The following is a 20183-nucleotide window of genomic DNA, read 5'->3' on the forward strand; positions in this document are numbered from 1 at the left end:
AACAGTGGTGATCGATCCTAGCTGTAGCTGTGCGTATAGGTATTGTACTACTCCAGTACGGTTCAGCATGTTTCCCAGAGTACCCAAGCAATCTGCTACTCCCATCAAGAAATTATACAGAGCAGTCCCCAATTTATAAGCAATAACTAATTGAGGAGAAGCGTGTATCTATGTGACTTCAATGAGAAGTTGAGAACTGCTCCAACGTACTCCTCCTTAATTATTTTTTTTGGGCAGAAGAATTTTTGGATCATTTCTACTACATATAAATTTTTATTGTAAAAGTCATTAAGCCGTAGACAGACAGTATGATAAATTGATAAGACTTAGAACGGATGGAACGGATGGTAGGTGGAGGTTAGTGCTTGAATTTAGTATGACATGACTCTGGCATTTGGTTACCCTTCCTTTCTAACAAAGAATGATTAAGCTCTTCCTTTTTTTTTTTTTTTTTCTTTCTTCTTTTTTGGGTCAACAAGACAACAATGATTAAGCTCCTCTGCGTTGCTTGAATCAACGTGTGGACAAGTAATATAGTTACAAGGCTTAACCAATGGGGCTAACTGCCGAGGCCCTTTAACTAACCACTCCTTAGCTTCTTTTTCATAAGCCCATCGAACCTTGGTAGGAATGTGTGTAAATCGAACCTAAAGCCCACTATGAATCTTGGTAAGAATGTGTGTAAATTGATTCAAGACCAACCAAAATGAGCCGAGCAGGTAAGATTCTAAAAAACGCTAGGCGCTAGTCGGGCGGTAACCCGGGGCCTAGCGCCTAGGCGGGGACTAAGCGGTTTTGTTTTTTTCTTCAATTTTATCTATATTTTTATTACATATAATTATATAAATAAATATGTAACCAGCCATTTTACTCCTCCTCACATTATCTTATTGGTAACTGACTAACTATCACTTCTAATTAAATAATAAATATTAATTTTATTAAGAATGTATGCAACCACCTCTGTGTTAGCCACGTGTTGGTCTAAAATTCTTGGTTACCTCAATTCTTGCAACGTGTTAGTCATAACTACTCAAGGGTCTAGCCTTATCTCTTTAAGTCTATCTACGGTGGTAAACAGAGATGGTGACACATCACACTTTCTTCATCAATTATTTATTTGGTTCCCTACTTCCCTTCATCTGCGCTCCATGTCTTCACTGAACTGCACTTTTTCGGCGAAACCAGAAAATCAAAAACCAGAGAAAGCTGACTAATTTCAACCCCACAAGGGATCCGAAGAGGCCTATCCTCACCGTTTCAACATGGGTCTGGCGCCAACTGACAGAGAAGAGTCATTGACTGCCGCTCTACCGCTGCATCGACGATCGAGAAGACTGAGAATTTGAGAAAGCCAAGCGCCTAGGACCGCCCAGCCTTCGCCTAGAACGCCTGAGAGCCCGGCGCCCAAACCATTCACCCAGGCCAAAATCGGATCGGGCAACCCGCGCCTAGCCCCTAGAAGCAGCCTAGGCGGCCGCCCAGGCCGATTTTTAGAACCATGCGAGCAGGTCGAATATTACCTGGTTCAAATTTGGAGCAAATATTTTGTTAAGTTCACACTCGCTCCAAATTCGAGGAAAACTTATGAATTTTACAAAATTTTAAGTTCAAATTTCGAGATTAGCTACATTTAAACGAATTCATGTTATAAAAATAAAATCACTTACTTTAAAAGAATCGCAGTGACTTCTCAATATTATGAGAGTTTCTTGCAAACTCCATTTGTTCCGTTAACAAACTATCCGTTTCCTCTTCTCATCTCGCTCCTCTTTCTCATTTATTTTCTTTTTCTTTATCAATTGCATATTTACTTTTCAGAACTTATAAAAATTGACAACTGTACCATATCTTTCAATCTTTCAAAGCTTCAATAATCGATCTATCCTCGATCTTCATTTTCTCTACTCCTCTTTTCCCACCTCATTTCTCGGTAAAAATCAAACTCGAGCTATATCCAACCGATTCAACCTCCCTATCAAACTATTACCGTCCTCATGTTACTACCCAATGCATGTCCCGTTACTACAACAAAACCAAAATCCAGGCAAAATTAAAACCCAAAAAAATTAAACAATAAAATAATGATAGCTTCTTCCACCTTCAGTCTCCCGAATCTTCGTCTCTCACTCCCCGACCTCTACCGTATACCCAAATCTCCAAAGCCCTTATACGAACCTGGCTCCGAGCCTCAGCCTCGGAAGTTCAAGGCCAGCCCTCAGCTAACTCGATGGTCCAGAGCCCGGTCCTTGCGCGTCGGTCTCAAATTTGACCGAACCGGCCAGCAGACCCTGTTATACGGAAGCGTAACAAATAAGGTATTTATATGAATTCTAGAGTAACAAACAAAGCAAAAAAAAGCAACCAATAAACAAACCACAAAGAACACCAAGATTTATAGTGGTTCACTCAATCGATGTGATTGAGCTATTTCCACTTTCAGAGCCGGCAAGATATTCCACTATGATCAATTTGGAGAAACATACAACTAGAATTTATGAACAACTCTCTCTACCCAAATCCCCAGTATACCCAATCCTATTAACTCTCTTCTTGATTCAAATACTTACTTCTCATATACAATACAAGCAACACCAGCACCTAAGCTTAAGAAGCTTCAACTATGGAGTAGCTAAGCCACCAACAAGGAGAGGAAGGCTCTTTGAGTATTCAAGGATGGCTTTCAATGTTTCTCTCTTCTTCTTATTTCCCTCTTACGGCTGCCATGTTCAAAGACGCATATATATGTCTACAATTGTGCTAATAACCTAGCACATGCAGCTCACATGATCTTCCATAAAGGGCATATCAACTTGGGCTAAGCCTATCAAGTGAAAGCCAACATCAACAATCTCCACCTTGGCTTCACTTGATACAATAATATCACAAGTAGAATATCATCTACCAATTTGCAGATCCGACATCCTCGTAGGGAGAATCAAATGCTACGAACACCAATCAAGTTCAAGCAATGCATGAACTTGCTCAATGGAACTGGCTTAGTCAACATATTAGCAGGGTTGTCTTCAGTTCTAACTTTCAGGAGCTCTATATCACCATCCTCCACCAGTTGACGAATCTTCTAAAATTTGACATTTATATGTTTAGTGTGAGCATGAGTAACTGGTTCTCTGCTAAATGAATAGCACTCTGACTATCACAATAGAGATCCACATAATCTTGAATTATTCCCAAATCCTCAAGCAAACCACGAAGCCAAACAACTTCTTTTCCTCCCTCTGTTACCGCCACGTATTCAGTTTCTGTAGTCGACAAAGCAATAGTAGATTGCAAGTTTGACTTCCAACTTATGCTTCATTAGCAAGAGTAAACACAGAAGTTGTAGTAGATCGACACTTATACAAATCACCTGCAAAATCAGAATCCACTGATCTAACAACACACTGACTCGTCTTATCCAATTGAAACACAATTTCAACATCCACAGTACCAAGAATATACCGTGGAATCCATTTCACTGCTTGTCAATGGCTTTTACCTAGATTATGCATATATCTGCTCACCACACTTAAAGCATGTGAAATGTCAGGTCTAGTACACACCATACAGTACATCAAGCTACCAACAACACTAGCATAAGGGACTTTAGCCATATATTGCATAGCATCATCTGTGCTAGGAGACATAGTAGATTTAAGCCTGAAATGAGAGGAAGAACAAGTGCTCAATGCCAATAATATCGAAACGTTATAGATATGTCATTCTGCTAGAGTATGCAGAGTGGTATATAGTCATCTCATGCATATATATACTGTGATTACTATCTAGCCAAGAGCTATCTGGAAATTTGTTGCTATATCTTGAGGTAAAGATTGGATTAGGCAGATCTCTTTTGCTTGTCATACTTAGATACCCGTGATGCATGTATATAAACACATATATATTGAAATATCAAATGCTAGTCGCCGTTTTAAACTGTATGCCTGTCACCATTTGCATTTTATTCTGATTAGTTAGCAGGAAAGCAATTTCACCTTCCAATTAAAAAAAAAAAATAATAATAATAAAAAAAAAAAAATTGCCCTTGTAACCTTACATGTTTCATTTATGCAACAAATCTGCCATGTACTTTGGTCATGATGGTAGAGCCAGGTGCCACTCTACTCGTGTAAACATAACGATGTAAATTTGAGGCAAAGACTCTGTTCTGCATTTGTGGGCTTGAGCATCCAATTCTAATGTAGGATCTCTTAAGAAGCCCCACTGGATTTTGAAATTGCCCTTGTTAGTATAGATATCTACTTGGTAAAAAGTATTGGTTTCTAATTGAAGTCCTTGTCATTTGTTAGGTTTTGCATTTTAAATTAGTAATTGATTGAAGAAACTGTCAAACTAATAGTGTATTTAATATATTCTGGAGTGTTGGTACTGGAACTCTGGAGCAATGGAAAATGTGGCTGGTGAAGTATCACAGATTACCTACCTAGTGATGCATAAAAATTACTCTTTAAAGGGTTGATGATGCTGACATATTCTTTCTACATAGGAGTAGATGAGAGTTGGTGAAGAATAAATTAGATTTGAAATCAGTAACCCATAATGAGAAAAGTCATTAATATTGGACCATCTAGGTGACTAGGTTACTATTTAGATTTGTATGAATCTCTCTTGCAAGGCTGATTCCAATTCAAATTTTCAAGGAAAACTTGTGTGCCAGTTATTCCTCCTCAGTTAGGGAATTGATTGTCAACTCAATTAAGGGCAGACTCAGTAACCAGAGTCAAGATTCTTGGTGCACCAAATCTGGTAATCTATAATTCAAATTGAAATGGCAAAACGGCCCAAGAATAAATGTGATGAGCATTCATTGCCATCTCACTGACACAGTATGGAGTTAAAGTTGGTTCTTGGTAGTAACTAAACAAAGTTCATTACTACCATTGTTTGGTTCATAATATGTCTAGCAATTGCACCTCAAGCTTGAGATGATATTTAACAAGCAGGAGTTGGGCATGAATCATCTTATCTTTCTTTTTATGTTTCAGATATGATGGAATAGAGAATTTTATAGCGCTCCAGAGTGGAATCAAATGTTGTTTTCAAGCCAGGCAAATAGGTTCCAGAAACAACCAGGGCAGACCTAGTTCCACCATTGCACTCCTGGTCCGCCAAACACTACTTATAGAAAAAGCTTCAAGTGCGCATGCTTCTTCATCCACATCACAACATTATTATTATTGCTTCCAATCTCACTCCCACATGGAAGCCACATACAACAAAAAGGGCGTAGCGTTGAAGAAGTTGGATTGGCAAAAGGGCAAAGCAAACATAAGAAGGTATGGGAATGTAAAAGAGAGGAGTGAGAGCAAAAAAGCAACTTTACAAACCTCCACTAAACTGTGCAGAGAAAACAATATATTACAAAAGGAGAAGAACACATCATGTGGTGAGCTCATCCATCTACATAAATAAAAAGGAAGAAGATTCCTTCTCTTTGTCAAAGTGGAGTGTGTTCTTGTCTTCACTTCTAACACTGTAAAGGGCCTGCTGCACAAATTGGCTTTGGGATTTGCTTTTTGAACACACACCATGATGAAAATGTTGTTAGCTTTGTCCATACTTCCAACTGAATCATCTTTCTGTTCTGTATTTTGTTCCACATCTCTCATAAAAAAAACTGCCAACTTTTTTTCAATTACTTACTCTTCCATGTGGTATTGTTTTGTGTCTGCAATTCCACTACTAAGCTTACACCTCCTTCAACCTTCTGTCATTGCTACCAATCAAGACTATTTTCCTCTATATTGTACTTGCCAATTGTAAGTGTGAAGTATATCAATAAGATTGTACCAATGCTTGACCTGTGACCCAGAGAAAAAAAAAGACAAAAAGACACCCTTTTGAGTTGAGTTGGAGAAAAAACACTATCAACAAGCTGTAGCTATAGAGTTTTATGTAAACTTACAATGTTGCAAAGAAGAAGAGAACCCTCTTGGGATCAACGGCCCACGATGAAGAACGCCGGAAACTATTTCTCCTAGCAATGCATCTGCCATCAGTGGTGGTGCCAATGTTGGCCGCTGTGACGGTAATCTGATGGTGGACTTGTGGGCTGCCCGGGTGATCTGCAGTCCCTGCAACCACCGCTGGCTTTTCGGGCGTAATAGGACCTACATAAAGAGCAAAAGCTTTAACTGAGTAATTTCTAACTACCAAAATCTGCATAACGAATAAGTGATCTATCTGGAATTTCACCACCAAATTTCCTATACTGTCTAGTGCATCATGGACCAAGATTTTCCTTCATTCTGTACTTTCACCAAACTAATCAAAATGCAGTTACTGTACCCTCTACTTGACCCAGCAAAATCTGGTGGTACTTCACTTTCACAACTGCAATTTACTTACCACCCCAACAAAATTATAAGAGTTGGTCCTGCTTTGAATTATGGCTATGGGTTTGTTTATGATTAGCCTAACTTATCACCCACTAAACAAGATTAGTGTATATCTCAAACTCCACCAATACTATCTAACTTAAAAGTAAAACGTTTTAAAATTCAATAATGACTCATGCATGATCTTAATTTAACAAATCACTCACAAAACTAATAGGAATCTTCACTGATCTTATAAATAGTAATATTAATACTCGAATACATAAAAGCCAAGTATGTCGGAGTCACCCACCTCAATGTGAGGCTGGCACAAGTTGATGATAGCTATTATATATTACCACAAATCTGGCACACACTAAGGTATGGTCAAATTTCCTTTTTGTTCTTATTATTTACAATCGTCAAGCACATTTCACAGTCTCATATACGGACCAAAAAACCCAGAAGGACCATTAAGCAGCAATCACACAATGACACCAGAATTATCACTTTTTACCTAAACAAATTGATGCTTATAGGTAAGGGGATTGATTGATCTGTAATTACCTTTGGGTGAAGTTATAGCTGAACCTGAAACATCTCTATCATTTGAATTACCATCAGTGCTTATCTTCTTCTCTCCAACTCTCTGTGACCATTTCCTTGAAAGATTTCTCTGCAACTTCATCATATCATAAAAGAATTGTCACCAATAATTACTCACCATCATTAACTGTCCACTAAAGAAAAAATTGGAGAGAAAAAGAAATAAGTTGCAATTTCCAAGCAATGATGCCATTGCTTCAGAAACACATTTATAATTGAGAGCTGGACCAATAAAAAAATGTCACTTTTTATGAAGAAAGGATTAAAAAGCTCAAACCTTCAGGGAAAATTAAAATTAACCAAGTAGATAATGATGAAGAAATCACATACCGAGATTCTAGAATTTGCAGTTACATCTTTATCTGTGATGGCATGGTTGAAACTCTCCATGTCAATCACAAAGCTATCAGATTTATCAGCTGTGTAGTGAAATCCATTTATATGATCCGAAACTGAGATTTTCTGGGGGCCCATTTTCTCTTCTAATCCATAAAGCTCATCAATGGAAGCCAAATCCTAAAACAAAGCCAACAAGCCAAAAACAGAGAGAGACAGAGTCTGTAAAATTCAGTGGTTTCGCGAAATTTGAGAACCCAATGGAACAGTTTACATGAAATGAAGTCTAAAAATGAAGGAAACCCAGAAAACTAGTGCTCACCAACTTGGGAATTTCCGCCATTTCTGTCAGTTTATGAAGCTCAGAGGAAAAGAACAGAGAGATGAAGATGGTGTAGAAGAGACGAGCCTTTTATAAGAGACAATTACCAGTTAACACCCGATAGGCTCCAAAGAAAATCAGAGAGGACGAACTAAAAAGAAAACGGAACCCAAATAAGTCAAAAATGGAAGTTTAAGATGAATAAACAAATGTCAAATGAAACAAACCCCGTGATAGTTTAGAAGGAACTGACTTGATGCCCTATAAGACTTTCTTCCTGATCCCGATTGGTTAAAGAAATGAGATATTTTCTTTTCTACACACCTGGAAATGTGACAGGTTTTTCTTCTTGTTCTCTCATTCTTCAACTAAATCCTGTAGCAGAACACGCACGAAGAAGAAACACAACTAGAAGGGCAGGTTGCACTCTGTTTCTTTATTTTGTTGAAGAGAGTGGAGGAGAGAAGAAGAAGAAGAGGGCACGGAAAATCATAAAAGGGTGAGAGTGAGGGAATTTGATGATGTATTGTGTGAGAGTGATTGTGTGGAAAGCGAGGTACATGCAGTGAGGATTGGAATTGTAACAAATTCGATCATCGGCGGTTTTTATATGAGGAGTTGGTGCTTCAATTTAGTTTCGTAACATTTTTGGTGTCTATTGTAGTTTATATTGAATTATAGGGCGGAGATCACACGGGTAAGTGGATGATGGTGTTCTAGACATTCAAATTGATAGAATAAATATTTTAGAACAAGCTCTGATGTATGATATACTAATTTTTTTTCCTACCTTTTGATATGTTTATACGAATTGATGAAAAATCACCATAAATGCAAATATATGTTAGAATTTTTACATCCGGTTATTTATTTGTTTTTAAAGATCATATCCGTAACATTGTAATAATTAATTACTATACAGACAATTAGGTCTAATATGAAAAGGGAGGTTAGATTCTAAAGATGATCTTACAAGAAGGGGAACATATTAGGTAATCTACAGGTAGAAACTGAGGACTAGCCACCACTTTGAAGAGATAAAGTAAACCATTTTAAGGAGAAGGGATTCGAAGCATCAATAAGACTGGACAGCTAGATAATACTAAGTGCACTTTTTAAATTATAGATAATACCAAGTGCACTTTTTTAATTATTAAAAAAAATTGAATACAAATATTAAGGACTGAGATCACCTAATAGGTGTTGGGTCATTTATAGCACCTAGAAGAATTTTAACTTTTACTTGAACTCAAGAACTTTATATTTTATGTAAGTTATGTTCATTTTTGTATTTGATTGGTTAATTTGTTATTACTATTGATTAATTTTTTCCCCCTTGTTTTGTGGTTAATTTTGTTTATTTTTTTCCTAACAAAGTATATGTATGGTGGGTTAATTTGTTACGATTTACCTATTTTGAATATATCAAAATATCTCCATATGTGGCGATGAGTGATGGATTATTGAAATCTTGACTGAAAACTTATCCATTTGGTATCACTAGTATGACTCGGTAAACCAGGAATATACTTTGTGTATTAGGCCTTGATTTTTCTTACATCCTTGTGGATCGAATTTAGGGTTTTTAACTAAATTTCACACTCTTTGAACTAACCCCAAAGCCTCCCTTCTCTTTAGAAATTTATGGTATGAAACATGAACAAATAAGTTGTGAGGCCATAAAATATTTGAAAGTCGTTAGATTCGTCTATAATTGTGGCTCAAAGGGTGCATATAGCCATATATGCTATCAACCTAGTTTATAACCTACACTATTAGGGGCATCAATTCATATTAACTCTAACCAGAATGTTTGTAGTCTTATAATCAATACTATTAGGCTTTAGGTGCAAAGGTTAGGAGTATCATGCACAAAAAGCCCTCATGCTTTTTGGAACTCAAGGCTCCACCAGCGTGGAAGCTAATTAAACCTTAAATAAATGAAAGAATATTTGCAAAGAGAATGTTGACGATGATAAACAATTAAACATGAAAGCTAGCTGCGATTTAGCACATGGTGCAGCAATTAAGCAGCTTATATATATAAGCAGCTGGGAGCGGCGGAGGTCAGGGAAGCTACGCTAGCTTCTTCGTCTCTCTAGCTATCTATCTTCCACAGTTGTCTGGTGTGGAATGGAAATCGTGTTCATTCTTGTCATTATCCATAAAACAAAACAGTTTTGAAGAAAATTGTTTTCTTGTACTTTCTTGCAAGGGAAACGATTTATTTTTCTTCTTTCTCAAGAGGGAAGCTTCAAAACCTAAACAAGATTATTTCTTGTAGAGTTGTAGCTATTGCATGTAAGGAAATTTCAACAAACTCGAGCTCTTTAGATAGCTCATTAGCTCTTTAATATTTACAAATAGAAATACTTCAAAGAAGAATGTGAAAAATTCCAACTTCCAATTTTACTTTTTGTTTTTCGAAAGAGGGCTTATATACTGATGCATTTGAAAATGGTTAATTTGTTCGGATCCAACCTCCGATTTTTACCTATTAACAACAAGCCGTACAAGACATGTGTGGTTTGGTTATATATCGAGTGGTAATTTTTTTGATGAAGTGTTGTGGTAAATGCTCTTTTATCGCTAGTCATATACTCATATATGTGCTCAATTTTTTTTTCCTTAAATGGAAAAACAATGATACTTTCATTCTTTTCCTTTTCATATATGGCGGGCTAGAAGTCAGAACAAGTATGTGCCGGAAGCTATGCATTAGTCTTCTGTTTTCACGGGTATGCAATACCTTTCCTTATCTTATGCGTGAACAAACTAATTTCTTTTCTTCTACAAATCAATGAAATAATGACAATCAACTTGTTGTGCATATTAAGTATTAGTCTCTTTCTTGCACAAACCAGATTACCCTGAAAGAATTCCCAGCTAAACTGGACCCTTGCTATCTATATCCGTCCCATTACTTTCAAATTATGTGTATGTAGCTAGGACGTTATACTTTAATTGACTTCCATACCAAGTTACCAACTTGTAGCAGTTAAAATTGACGTCCCTACGATTTCAGTTATTGTTGATGGTTGCATATATATATATATATATATATATATATATATATATATATATATATATATCAGATAAATCCAAACTAACTAAAGCAAAAATATGTATTTTTGCTGTGGCTGAAAATTAGCAGCTGCATATATATATGAAATGATCCCATTGTAGCTTTCATATATGATGGTTTTGTAAGCTTAAGTTTAAATTCCATTTCGATTTTATTTGGCAACTTGTTGAGAAAGACGATACCTATTTGTACAATTGTACCAGACATTGCAGGCAATGGGTTAGATAAAACAAACCAAGGATAATAAGTCCCCCACTATTTCTATTTTGACATTTGGGGAAGCTGAAGTCGATCCCTTAGCTAGCCTGTAGCAAACAGACTAAATGGTGGTCACTATCTTAAATTTCTAAACGGGGTCATAGGTAGAAAATCACTCTTCGATATTATTCCCTTATTTGTTTTTATCTTTAGCTTGGTCCCCGGCTTCCTGTGTTTTTCTGTCAAGAAAATAGAAACATTAAGTTTTGAGCATCTCTCACAGAAGAATCGAAGGATGTGGTGTGAATTAACGTTCATGGCCAAGAAGGGACGACTCGTGGTTTAGACATGACATTGTTATCTCATTTCAAGCCGTACATGGTAGTTTGGCAGTTTGGCTGTTCATAAAACAAGGGAACAAAAAGAAAATCTACCATATTGTAATGAATTAAGGAGTAGATCGATCGAGTTGATTTCATTCTTATATGTATAAGATATCGTACTTGACTTAATTTGGACAACATCTGTCCTCTAAACATCTATTTATTTGAATGAAACACTAAAATAAGCATATACGTGGTATATGCATCAACTTATTAACCATTTACCATGCCATTTGATCAAGCATTTTAGGTTTTGATGTTTGACCCTATCAACTCAAAGAGTTAAAGATTTGAAGTATGACAAATTAACTCGACGTTGGGAGGCACATTGGAAAACCTAAAACTTAAGGGGGTACGTATTCGAGCTAACTAGGTAAGTATTTAGCTAATACAGATCATAATCAAAAACCAATTAAAGTTGAGGGAGACTGATCGTATATTTAAACCTCTCAACAAGTATAGTTTTAGTGCCCATGCCGGCCAGTTAGGGTAGACCATTCGACTCTCCTCCGCTTATTGTGTACTATTTGTCTTTCCATTAGTCAAAAAAGGAGGTGGTGCATGTACTTTGGGAAGGCTCAATGGCTCATTACAATTTACATTTGAATCCCATATTTCTGATTTGTGTTTGCCATTTCTCTTCCACAGTATAATATAAACATTTTCAATGTTTGAAATTTCATGCATGTGGTTGGTCTCTATTTAATTAACAATGCAAATCAATGTTGTCCAATCAATTCCAAAGTACCATGAATTTTAGAATGTGTGTTCCTAATTCTTAACCGAACAACTAATATCATATACAAATGAGCCGGGAGGCCAGTCACTATATCATTATGTAATTTATGTTATCTTCCTCTATAATGGGTCGGTGTGTGAAAATAGTATCCCACCACACAAGTCAAATATCTTTTTGGTGATCGCCCTTGGCCCTTTGGATCGGAAAATTGACACATTGGGGCCTTGGGGGCTTCCTTTTTGTTTCTCCCTTAACCGATATTATTAAAGCATAATTTGTATCCCTACAAAGTTGTTCAAAAAGCATGGTACGTGATACACAGAGCTGGTGATAGATAAGTTAAGAGATGCATGGGTAGTTGTGTGGAGGTGTCATAATAAGAACCCCCTACAAACCTCATAATACATAATGACAACCATATACGAATGTGAATCATAGATCCAACACTGTTCATTTTGTGGATGGTGGAGCAAAGAAACTTGTTTATTCAAATATAGTTGAGTTCTATTTGTTGGGTTGCTAATTATTTGCTCTAGAAGTTGCATATATAACCAAGAAGTGATCATATATATGTAAGAATAAGTGGAGGTGGGGTACTATATATATACACACATATATCCTTGGATTAGTACTTAATTAAAAACTAAATGATAGTGATTAATGGATCGTCTCATTACTATCACACTCATATATTTGTTGGATGATAAAATATGTCGGAACACCGAAGGCCCATCTCGGTTCTCCTCGCTCCAGCCTCCCTGTGTGATCTTATTTCTTTCGACTGATGACTGTTAGCAACAATGGTTTGGACTTTGGAGCTTGAGTTCTGCTCGGTGTCTTTTGAGTCAAGAATCTGGTGGTCCGGAGGGCTTCCCATCCCTTCCACTTGTGGATTTTCGATTGGTGGTTCGGATTTGTGGTCGAGCGACCAAGCTAGTGTTTTCCTTCTAGTGCACATGTCAATATATTGGTGGCAACGGCCTATATATATGTCTTCTAGAGTTCTTGTAGAGTTGGTGTATTTTTATGTTCCATGCGATCCAATATAAGTTGTTGTATAAAATTTTATATTAAAATTTTTAATTAATTTTAGGTTGGATGAAGAAATTTATAAAACTAACTTTAGTTATAGTTATACTATAAATAGTGACGCCAGGAATGTTGATTCGTGATACCAAGCTTGATAGCTTAATGGCAGAGTTCTCTATATTATAGTAACCCAACTAATAAAGTAGTGTCTTAACATAGATTTTGCTTACAGTTTTAACTTTCAAGGACATTTTTAGAGAAGCGTTTGTTAACTTTGTTAACTTTGAACTTAAGCATGAGGTTTGTAGGGGGTAGATAACTTAATGCATGGGTAGATGCGTTTGTTAACTTTGATCATGAATCCACTGAAGCGAAAGTTTGGGAAAATTATTTTCTTTTTGATGCGACAAAAGCTTTATTGTTTGACCGTTTAGGGTGAGGATGCCCTAAATGCACTTGTATTCAACTGTGTTGTGCATTTCTTATTAAAAAAAAAAACATAGTTTTTACTTGGGGAAACAAATAAGGGACAACTGGACAAGCGAGATCCTATAGATTAAAGCTGGAAGTGGTCCTCTTGCCGTAACCTCTCTTACCCTCAGAAACCCGCTAGCTATCTTCAAATCTTAAGATGGCAGAGTTGAGAGTAACTTCAAATAATGCCCCGATCGAGTACATTACGATATAGACTCCTCCATCTGTACACCCCCACCGGGCCATGTTCATCAAAGTTTGAACTAACCATATTTTATCTGCCCAAAGAACCCAACTTAAGAGGCATGCAGGAACTTTAGGAAAATTATATAGATCGAGATATATCGGAGTTGGAGACAATAAAAAGGACAAGAAGACTTGGGAAGTGACAAAGTTACAATACAATTGAAAGAGAGAGGGTACAAAAGTGGGCTCTCATATAGTCATATATGTCATACTGTCATTTCTATACAGTGCATTGATTGATCTGTGGTGATTACTATGTTTCCGTTGTTTCTCGAGTGTACATATCGTCTCATGTCGTCTTGCAATTCAAGTTTCAGATGCCAAACTTGAAGATTAAATTGACATAAAATCAGTGTGCGAGTGGAATCAATGTTTTTTCTCCTACAAATTGTTCCTACCTTTTCTTTTTGTCAACAAAAGTGTTCCTACCTTAGACGACAACATAGGTTATGTTGATGTTGTAGCTAAGAGTAAGTTGTTGTTCCGATAAACAAAAATAAAGTCCTTAACGTTACAAAATTAAGCCATCGTTTGAGATGGTCCTCAATCAACTTATAAGTTAGTTGATATTGTTAACTAACGAAAAATCACCATTTATGTTATAATTAGGTATTAAAGTTCATATATAACGTTGCGGAAATAAATTATCTCTATAATCGTATGTATGTATTATAGAGAGGCATGTACAATAGAAGAAACTGGTTCGAGTAAGAGCATCAACTATCCTAGTCGATCACACTTGACAAAACTCTTGATAATGACAAATCACCACATGTTTTTGTGTCGACTCTTCTTGTGAATTTTGCATTATTGAAATGAACTTGGTTTCAACTTTCAAGGGGTGCTGGCATTGCAAGGTTTTTTGAGTAACGACGAGTTCGATAATGACATGGGTGTCATGGATCCTTCACATCACTTATAAATTTGGATTTATATACACGATTATTATTAGTTCTATATATGGCTTAGTTTCTAGTTGCAATTATCATAAAGAGCCAAGAATAAGAAAAGGATGAGTTAATAATTAGTTTGATAAGATGCAATTCGAGACCTATCTGGCTTTGCGTGGGGTTTTGACATATCATGTACTGTCACTTGTTGCAAGTTGCAACTACCTCATATGGAGCCTCGTATTTCATTAGACTAATCGATCTCATTACTGTTCATGAGCAATTATACGGGGATACGAGTGTGACATCAAGTGCTCATCGATGGACCAACTCTCTTCTTATACATGTTTTGCACTAAAAATATCATATTTGATGTTTGCGTGTCTACTTTGCTATAAGATAGTGTGGCTAGAATGAAAGTGATTTTAGTATGAGTCTTTCTAAATGTATCCAGCAAATTTCTAAATATACCCAGCTAATTTTTTTTATATTAAATAATATATAGTTAAACCTAGCTATATTCTCTCATCTTACAAAACAATGTCCTTGAAAACATACCCAACAACATCTTCCCTTTCTCTTCTCATCAGTTAGAAACTCAAAGTTTCGAGATACATGTTTTGGTAGGAATGGGTAACTGGAGAAATTATATGGTGCTAATTGCTTCAATTCTACACATACTTGAGTTATGGTTCAATTGATTCTCAATTAAATTCAATTAAAGCAAATGACATCTCGGAGTTGAAGATGCTTCTTTTACAGACCACACGCAAGTCGGTGATCCTCATCGAGGACCTGGATCGGTTCTTCGCCGAGAAATCGACGGCGGTCAGCTTCTCCGGCATATCGAACTTCATGGATGGCTTGCTCAACTCGTGCTGCGCCGAAGAGAGAGTCATGGTGTTTACGATGAACTAGAAAGACCAGATCGACCCGAATTTCCTCCGACTGGGTCGGATCGACGTCCACATCTATTTTCCGTTGTATCTTGAATCAAGAACTAATATTCAATGAATATTAGGTGACGTAATACAATCTCATCGTGCATATTTTTCCAGTCCGAGACGAACGCAAGCCTTTGAGAACCAGCTAAACAAGAAAGAGAACAAAAGGTAGCAGAAGATGAACCAAAACGACATCGTCAGAAGCTGCGAAGGAAGCGATGACTGAATTTGTGGAGTGCGATCGGCTGCAACGAGCATCGGTGGAATGACATCGTCCGATCCTGATGCATCGGGGGCGGGAATGGGGTTGCAGGCACCTAAACCGCAGACTTTCCGACTGCTTGGTGTCGGTGGCGTGCCCATACGAGGTTGATGCTATTCGGAGCCTCTACGCTTTTGTTGTGCTGGGTATAAGATTTTGGAAGAAAAAAAAATTATGGGTATATGTTTAGCGATGGGGGCTTAATGGGAAAATAAGTAAAATTTATTTATATATTTTTAATATAAATAGGTTGCTGGGTGTACATAGATTTCTGCTGGGTACATTTAGAAACAACCCTTTTAGTATTCCAAGTCCATCTATATGTATAAAATGTTAGTGTATATTTCACATTTTACATCTCTAATTAAAGTTTAAATTAAATGATCTAGATATATATTTTTTTTCTTTCTTTAGATAATGGTCATTTCATTGATAGTTTAATGATCTCACATAACGACTCACCAAAAAAAAATTGTGAGAAATAGTCATCACATAAGTAGACCCACTTTTTCAAGTTTTAAACTCGACCACAAACACCCTTACAAATTTCAAGAGAACTGCAGATAAACATGAGAGTTGAAGGTAAATCAGCCACATCTCCTTTTAAAAAAGCAAAGAGATCGCAGACCTCTCATCCATCATGACCGCATAAAAAATAAAAAAAAATTAAATAAAAAAAGACCCAATTAACAGACAAAAGCCCATAACCGGCCCACACTCTAAAAGAACCCTAAAAAAATTTGCAGCTACTCCTAACAAGCCGTCATCACCTGCCTCCACCATCATAATTAAGAGCTAGCACCCTCTATCAATTGCACCGGAAATTCACCAAGACCTGTTGATCCCTTGTGACTAGACCAACACGATTCGAGATTCATCCCCTTACTAAGAGAGAAGGAGACAAAGAAGAGGATGGAGCTAGCCTATAAAGGTTGGAACGTCATTCTGAAGTCCACCACCGCCACCATCTTTCAAATCAAGATTGAAATCTTGGGCAAAAATATCCCGTCACAATAACCCATCGCCGGGTTCCCTTTTCATAATCAAGTGAAAGGGGAGATCCTAAACCCTTGACTACACTTGCAGATCTGACCGGAAGAGCCAACCTAGATCCACCGTCTAAACCAACTCCACCACCACCCAAAGACAGCGAAGAGGAGGAAGGGAAATAGGCTAAAGCCCATAGGTTTCTCCATCAGTGAGAGCAGAAGAGAAATTTTAACACTAAAGGCCAGACGACTAAGTTGACAAACCCTAACAGAGCGAGGTAGAAGAAACAAAAATAATTAATAATAGATACACAGGTAATAGTAAAACGAAATCCATCTTATATAATTAAACAAATTAAACAAATTCTTGAGGAAATGATTAAATTTTTAAATTACTATATATATCCTCACATAATATAGATGTTAAAAAATAAATTAGTTTCTATATGAGGATAAAACAGTCAATTGACGTATCATATTTCAACAAATTGCAATACCTCCCATGAAAAAAGGAGAAACATTCTCAAAATCAGGAGAGAAATTATTGTAACTTTTTTTAAAAAAAAATAAATAAAAAAAAATAAAAATAAAAGCAAATTGAGATGTGCGGAACACATGTTAAGGGTCTAGTATTTAGATTTAAAAAAATGTAATTAATGATATAGTCAACTAATAAATATTAACAAAATCTAATCTATCATGAAGGAAAATTCATAAAATTATTGGTATTGGAAGTAATTTTTTTTTTCGATAATAGAAAATTAGAAATCATGAAAAAAAGGGCCAATATTTTTAAGTTTTGTCAATCGGGAGACTTTTTTGAGAATCATAATTTACCAATAGTGAGTTCATGACATCGGAAAATTTATTAAAATGGTTTGGCACGTTAGATGTATCACCAGGTTGCATTTTGAATTCCATGTGCCATTTGAAATTTACCTGTACAATGAGCTTAGTTATCATTGAGCATGACTTTTTAGAATATATATGCCTAAACTTTTGGAATACTGAAATATAGAACATGTTTTTTCTTTTTATAAATTCTTTTACTTTTCAAATTTGAAAATCGTAAAAAAGAATCCGTTAGAGATTTGATTTGGTATGCCGTCAATTGATATAAATTTTAAAGAATAATAGGTGTTAGCATTGAAGCCACCCTCAAGTGCAAGAGGTACAAGTTATAGAATAGGGGATTAAGCAAGGATGTCGAACCCACGAGGATTGGTAAATCATTTCCTAGCTAGGGAAAACCTAAGGAAAAACTAGAAGAATATGCAAATGTACAATCACAAACAAAGATTCACAAGTGAACCAAAGTTCATGGTGAGTATGTGCAAGATGGTGTATAGAGATTTGATTTTGATTTTGAGATTGATTTCTATTCAAATTGAAACAATGAAAGCAAGTAATATAAACTAAGCTAAACTAAACAAGTTGTAATCAAATGGATGGGAGTTAGGGCATCGGGTTTCACCTTTTGCCTCCCTTGCAAGCATTAAAGCAATTGAATATGAATGATGCAAAGCTAATTGTCCAACTACCCTCTTAGCATCCGGATAGGACTACTAAGGCTTAAACCCCTTTCATTTTATTAGCTCAAACCGGATAAGTCTAGAGCTAACTACCTAGAGACAAATTCAATTACTGGATAGGTCTCAATCCTTTGCCCCTAAATGCATAAAGCTTAGAGTTTAGATAACCAAGCAAGCAAACCAATCCTATCTCTAGGTGATTTTAGCTCACTACCCTCACATACACACATGGTGTGCTTTCATGCTCCCTTTTTGCCTAAAGGTAATCAATCTCTAGGAAAAACTTCATGTCATAGCAAACACATAACTCAAATTGATTAGGTCTAAGTAATGCATTCAACTATTGACTTAGCATGTGAGAATGACAACATGAATTTGCATCAATTTATAAACAAAAGCATCAATCCATGCAAGTTTGGCTAGGCTTTCAACCTTAGCCCCAACTAGTTCACTACTCACACATAGCTAGATACACAAGCTTCAACATTCTATTAAACATCAAATACATAAAGAGATAGGGAGTAAAGGGTGACTATTGATGATGCCGGAAGAGGTGGTGGAGATGGGTCTCTAAGAACATGATGTGGTGGTAGTCACCTCCTTCTCCTTACTCCAAGCTCTTGATATTGGTAAGAATAGTGAAATTTGGAATCTCAGGTGAGTTGTGGTGTTGAGTGGTGGAGGAAATGGAGGTTGTAGTGGTGGAAATGGTGATTTTCGTAGTGGAAATGGTGATGTCTTCTCTAGAGAGAAAATGGATCTTGGATAGGATGAAGATGATTGAATGGAGTAAAGAATACTGAAGAATTGGTCTTTGGCCTCTTTTTGATCAGCTAGGTGTGTCATCTTTGGTCCCCAAGTGTCCAAGAGATGATCTTACACCATTGTCCCCCAAATGGTCTCAAATTGGCAAGGTGATAAAAAGATAAGGTGTAGGGAGATATTTGAATTTTAAGTGATGGGAGATTCTCACCACCATGGTCCTCCTTTGTTTGAGAAAAGACCCTCCATGAGTGGCTGCTCGCAGGAAAAGTTTGCCGGAAAAATCGCTGGAAAAGTCGATTTGCAATTTTCTTCCAATCTCCGTGTCTTCTTCCCCTAGCTTCAAATCTCTGCATTTCAAGCCTCAAATAGTCATTTTATTCTCAATGCAAGGTTTCCTACAAATAAAAGGAAATGGATTAAAAAAGGTAAAATAGCATGGAAGACAAATCAATTTTCATAATTATGGGGCATAATTGCATAAGTAATTTGTGACTCAACAATAGGATTATAGAATATCTTCTCCAAAAAAGAAAAAGATTGTATCTCTTGAACAGCAAAAGTTCTCTCGACCCCTAGGTGTTTCTGGCGCTACCACTGGTGCTTGTCCAGCAGTGGCCTAGTGCTTGTGTTGGCCCCAATCGATCAGCGCTGAGGTACCGCTGCTGAACGAATGGTGCTTTCTCTAAAAGCTCGATCTAGGATGCAAGGAAAGTGCTGGTGCGAGGGCTGATAGATATGGTCGGCGGCCTAAGTTTTTTTCCTGATCTTATGCACCTTTGTGGCAAGTAAGATTGCGATTGGGCTTCTCTGTCCCAAACCTACACTAGGCGGCGGTGGGTTGACTTTGGCATCAAGGGTTTTATTGGCGGTTCGGTGTGATGGAATTCTCATGACTTCAGTTTGGATCTTTCAAGCACCGGGCCATCAATTACTCTGGTGATGGAGTTGTGGTGGTGAGGGCTGACAGATATGGTTATTGGCCTAGGTTTTTTTGCTGATCTGACGCACCTCTGTGGCAGGCAAGATCACGACTGGGCTTCTCTAT

The 20183-nt window shown here is 36.8% G+C and overlaps 1 protein-coding gene across 3 annotated transcripts; it reads right to left on the reverse strand.

The window, feature by feature from the left end:
* Positions 1-5302: 5302 nt before the first annotated feature.
* LOC112165801 lies at positions 5303-8248 on the reverse strand. 3 transcript variants are annotated; one of them, XM_024302468.2, is made up of 6 exons: positions 7927-8248; positions 7603-7753; positions 7275-7460; positions 6906-7014; positions 5927-6131; positions 5303-5822 (listed from the first exon to the last, which is right to left on the reverse strand). In XM_024302468.2, the coding sequence occupies exons 2-6, from the start codon at positions 7621-7623 to the stop codon at positions 5738-5740; spliced, it is 606 nt and encodes a 201-aa protein (XP_024158236.1). In that variant the 5' UTR covers positions 7624-7753; positions 7927-8248; the 3' UTR covers positions 5303-5737. The 3 variants fall into 3 exon arrangements, with proteins under 3 accessions (XP_024158236.1, XP_024158235.1, XP_040361282.1); XM_024302467.2 differs by having other exon boundaries at positions 6906-7020; positions 7927-8241; XM_040505348.1 differs by having other exon boundaries at positions 6906-7020; positions 7856-8241.
* Between the last annotated feature and the right edge of the window lie 11935 nt (positions 8249-20183).

The sequence above is a fragment of the Rosa chinensis genome, chromosome 5 (assembly GCF_002994745.2).
Source record: "Rosa chinensis cultivar Old Blush chromosome 5, RchiOBHm-V2, whole genome shotgun sequence".
Classification (NCBI taxonomy): domain Eukaryota; kingdom Viridiplantae; phylum Streptophyta; class Magnoliopsida; order Rosales; family Rosaceae; genus Rosa; species Rosa chinensis.

Coding starts and splice junctions, on each gene's coding strand:
- LOC112165801 (XM_024302467.2), bottom strand. CDS start 7,623: ATGGCGGAAATTCCCAAGTTG. Junction 7,461..7,602: donor TGGCGGAAATTCCCAAGTTG/GTGAGCACTAGT, acceptor GCTTTGTTTTAG/GATTTGGCTTCCATTGATGA. Junction 7,021..7,274: donor CTGCAAATTCTAGAATCTCG/GTATGTGATTTC, acceptor GATATGATGAAG/TTGCAGAGAAATCTTTCAAG.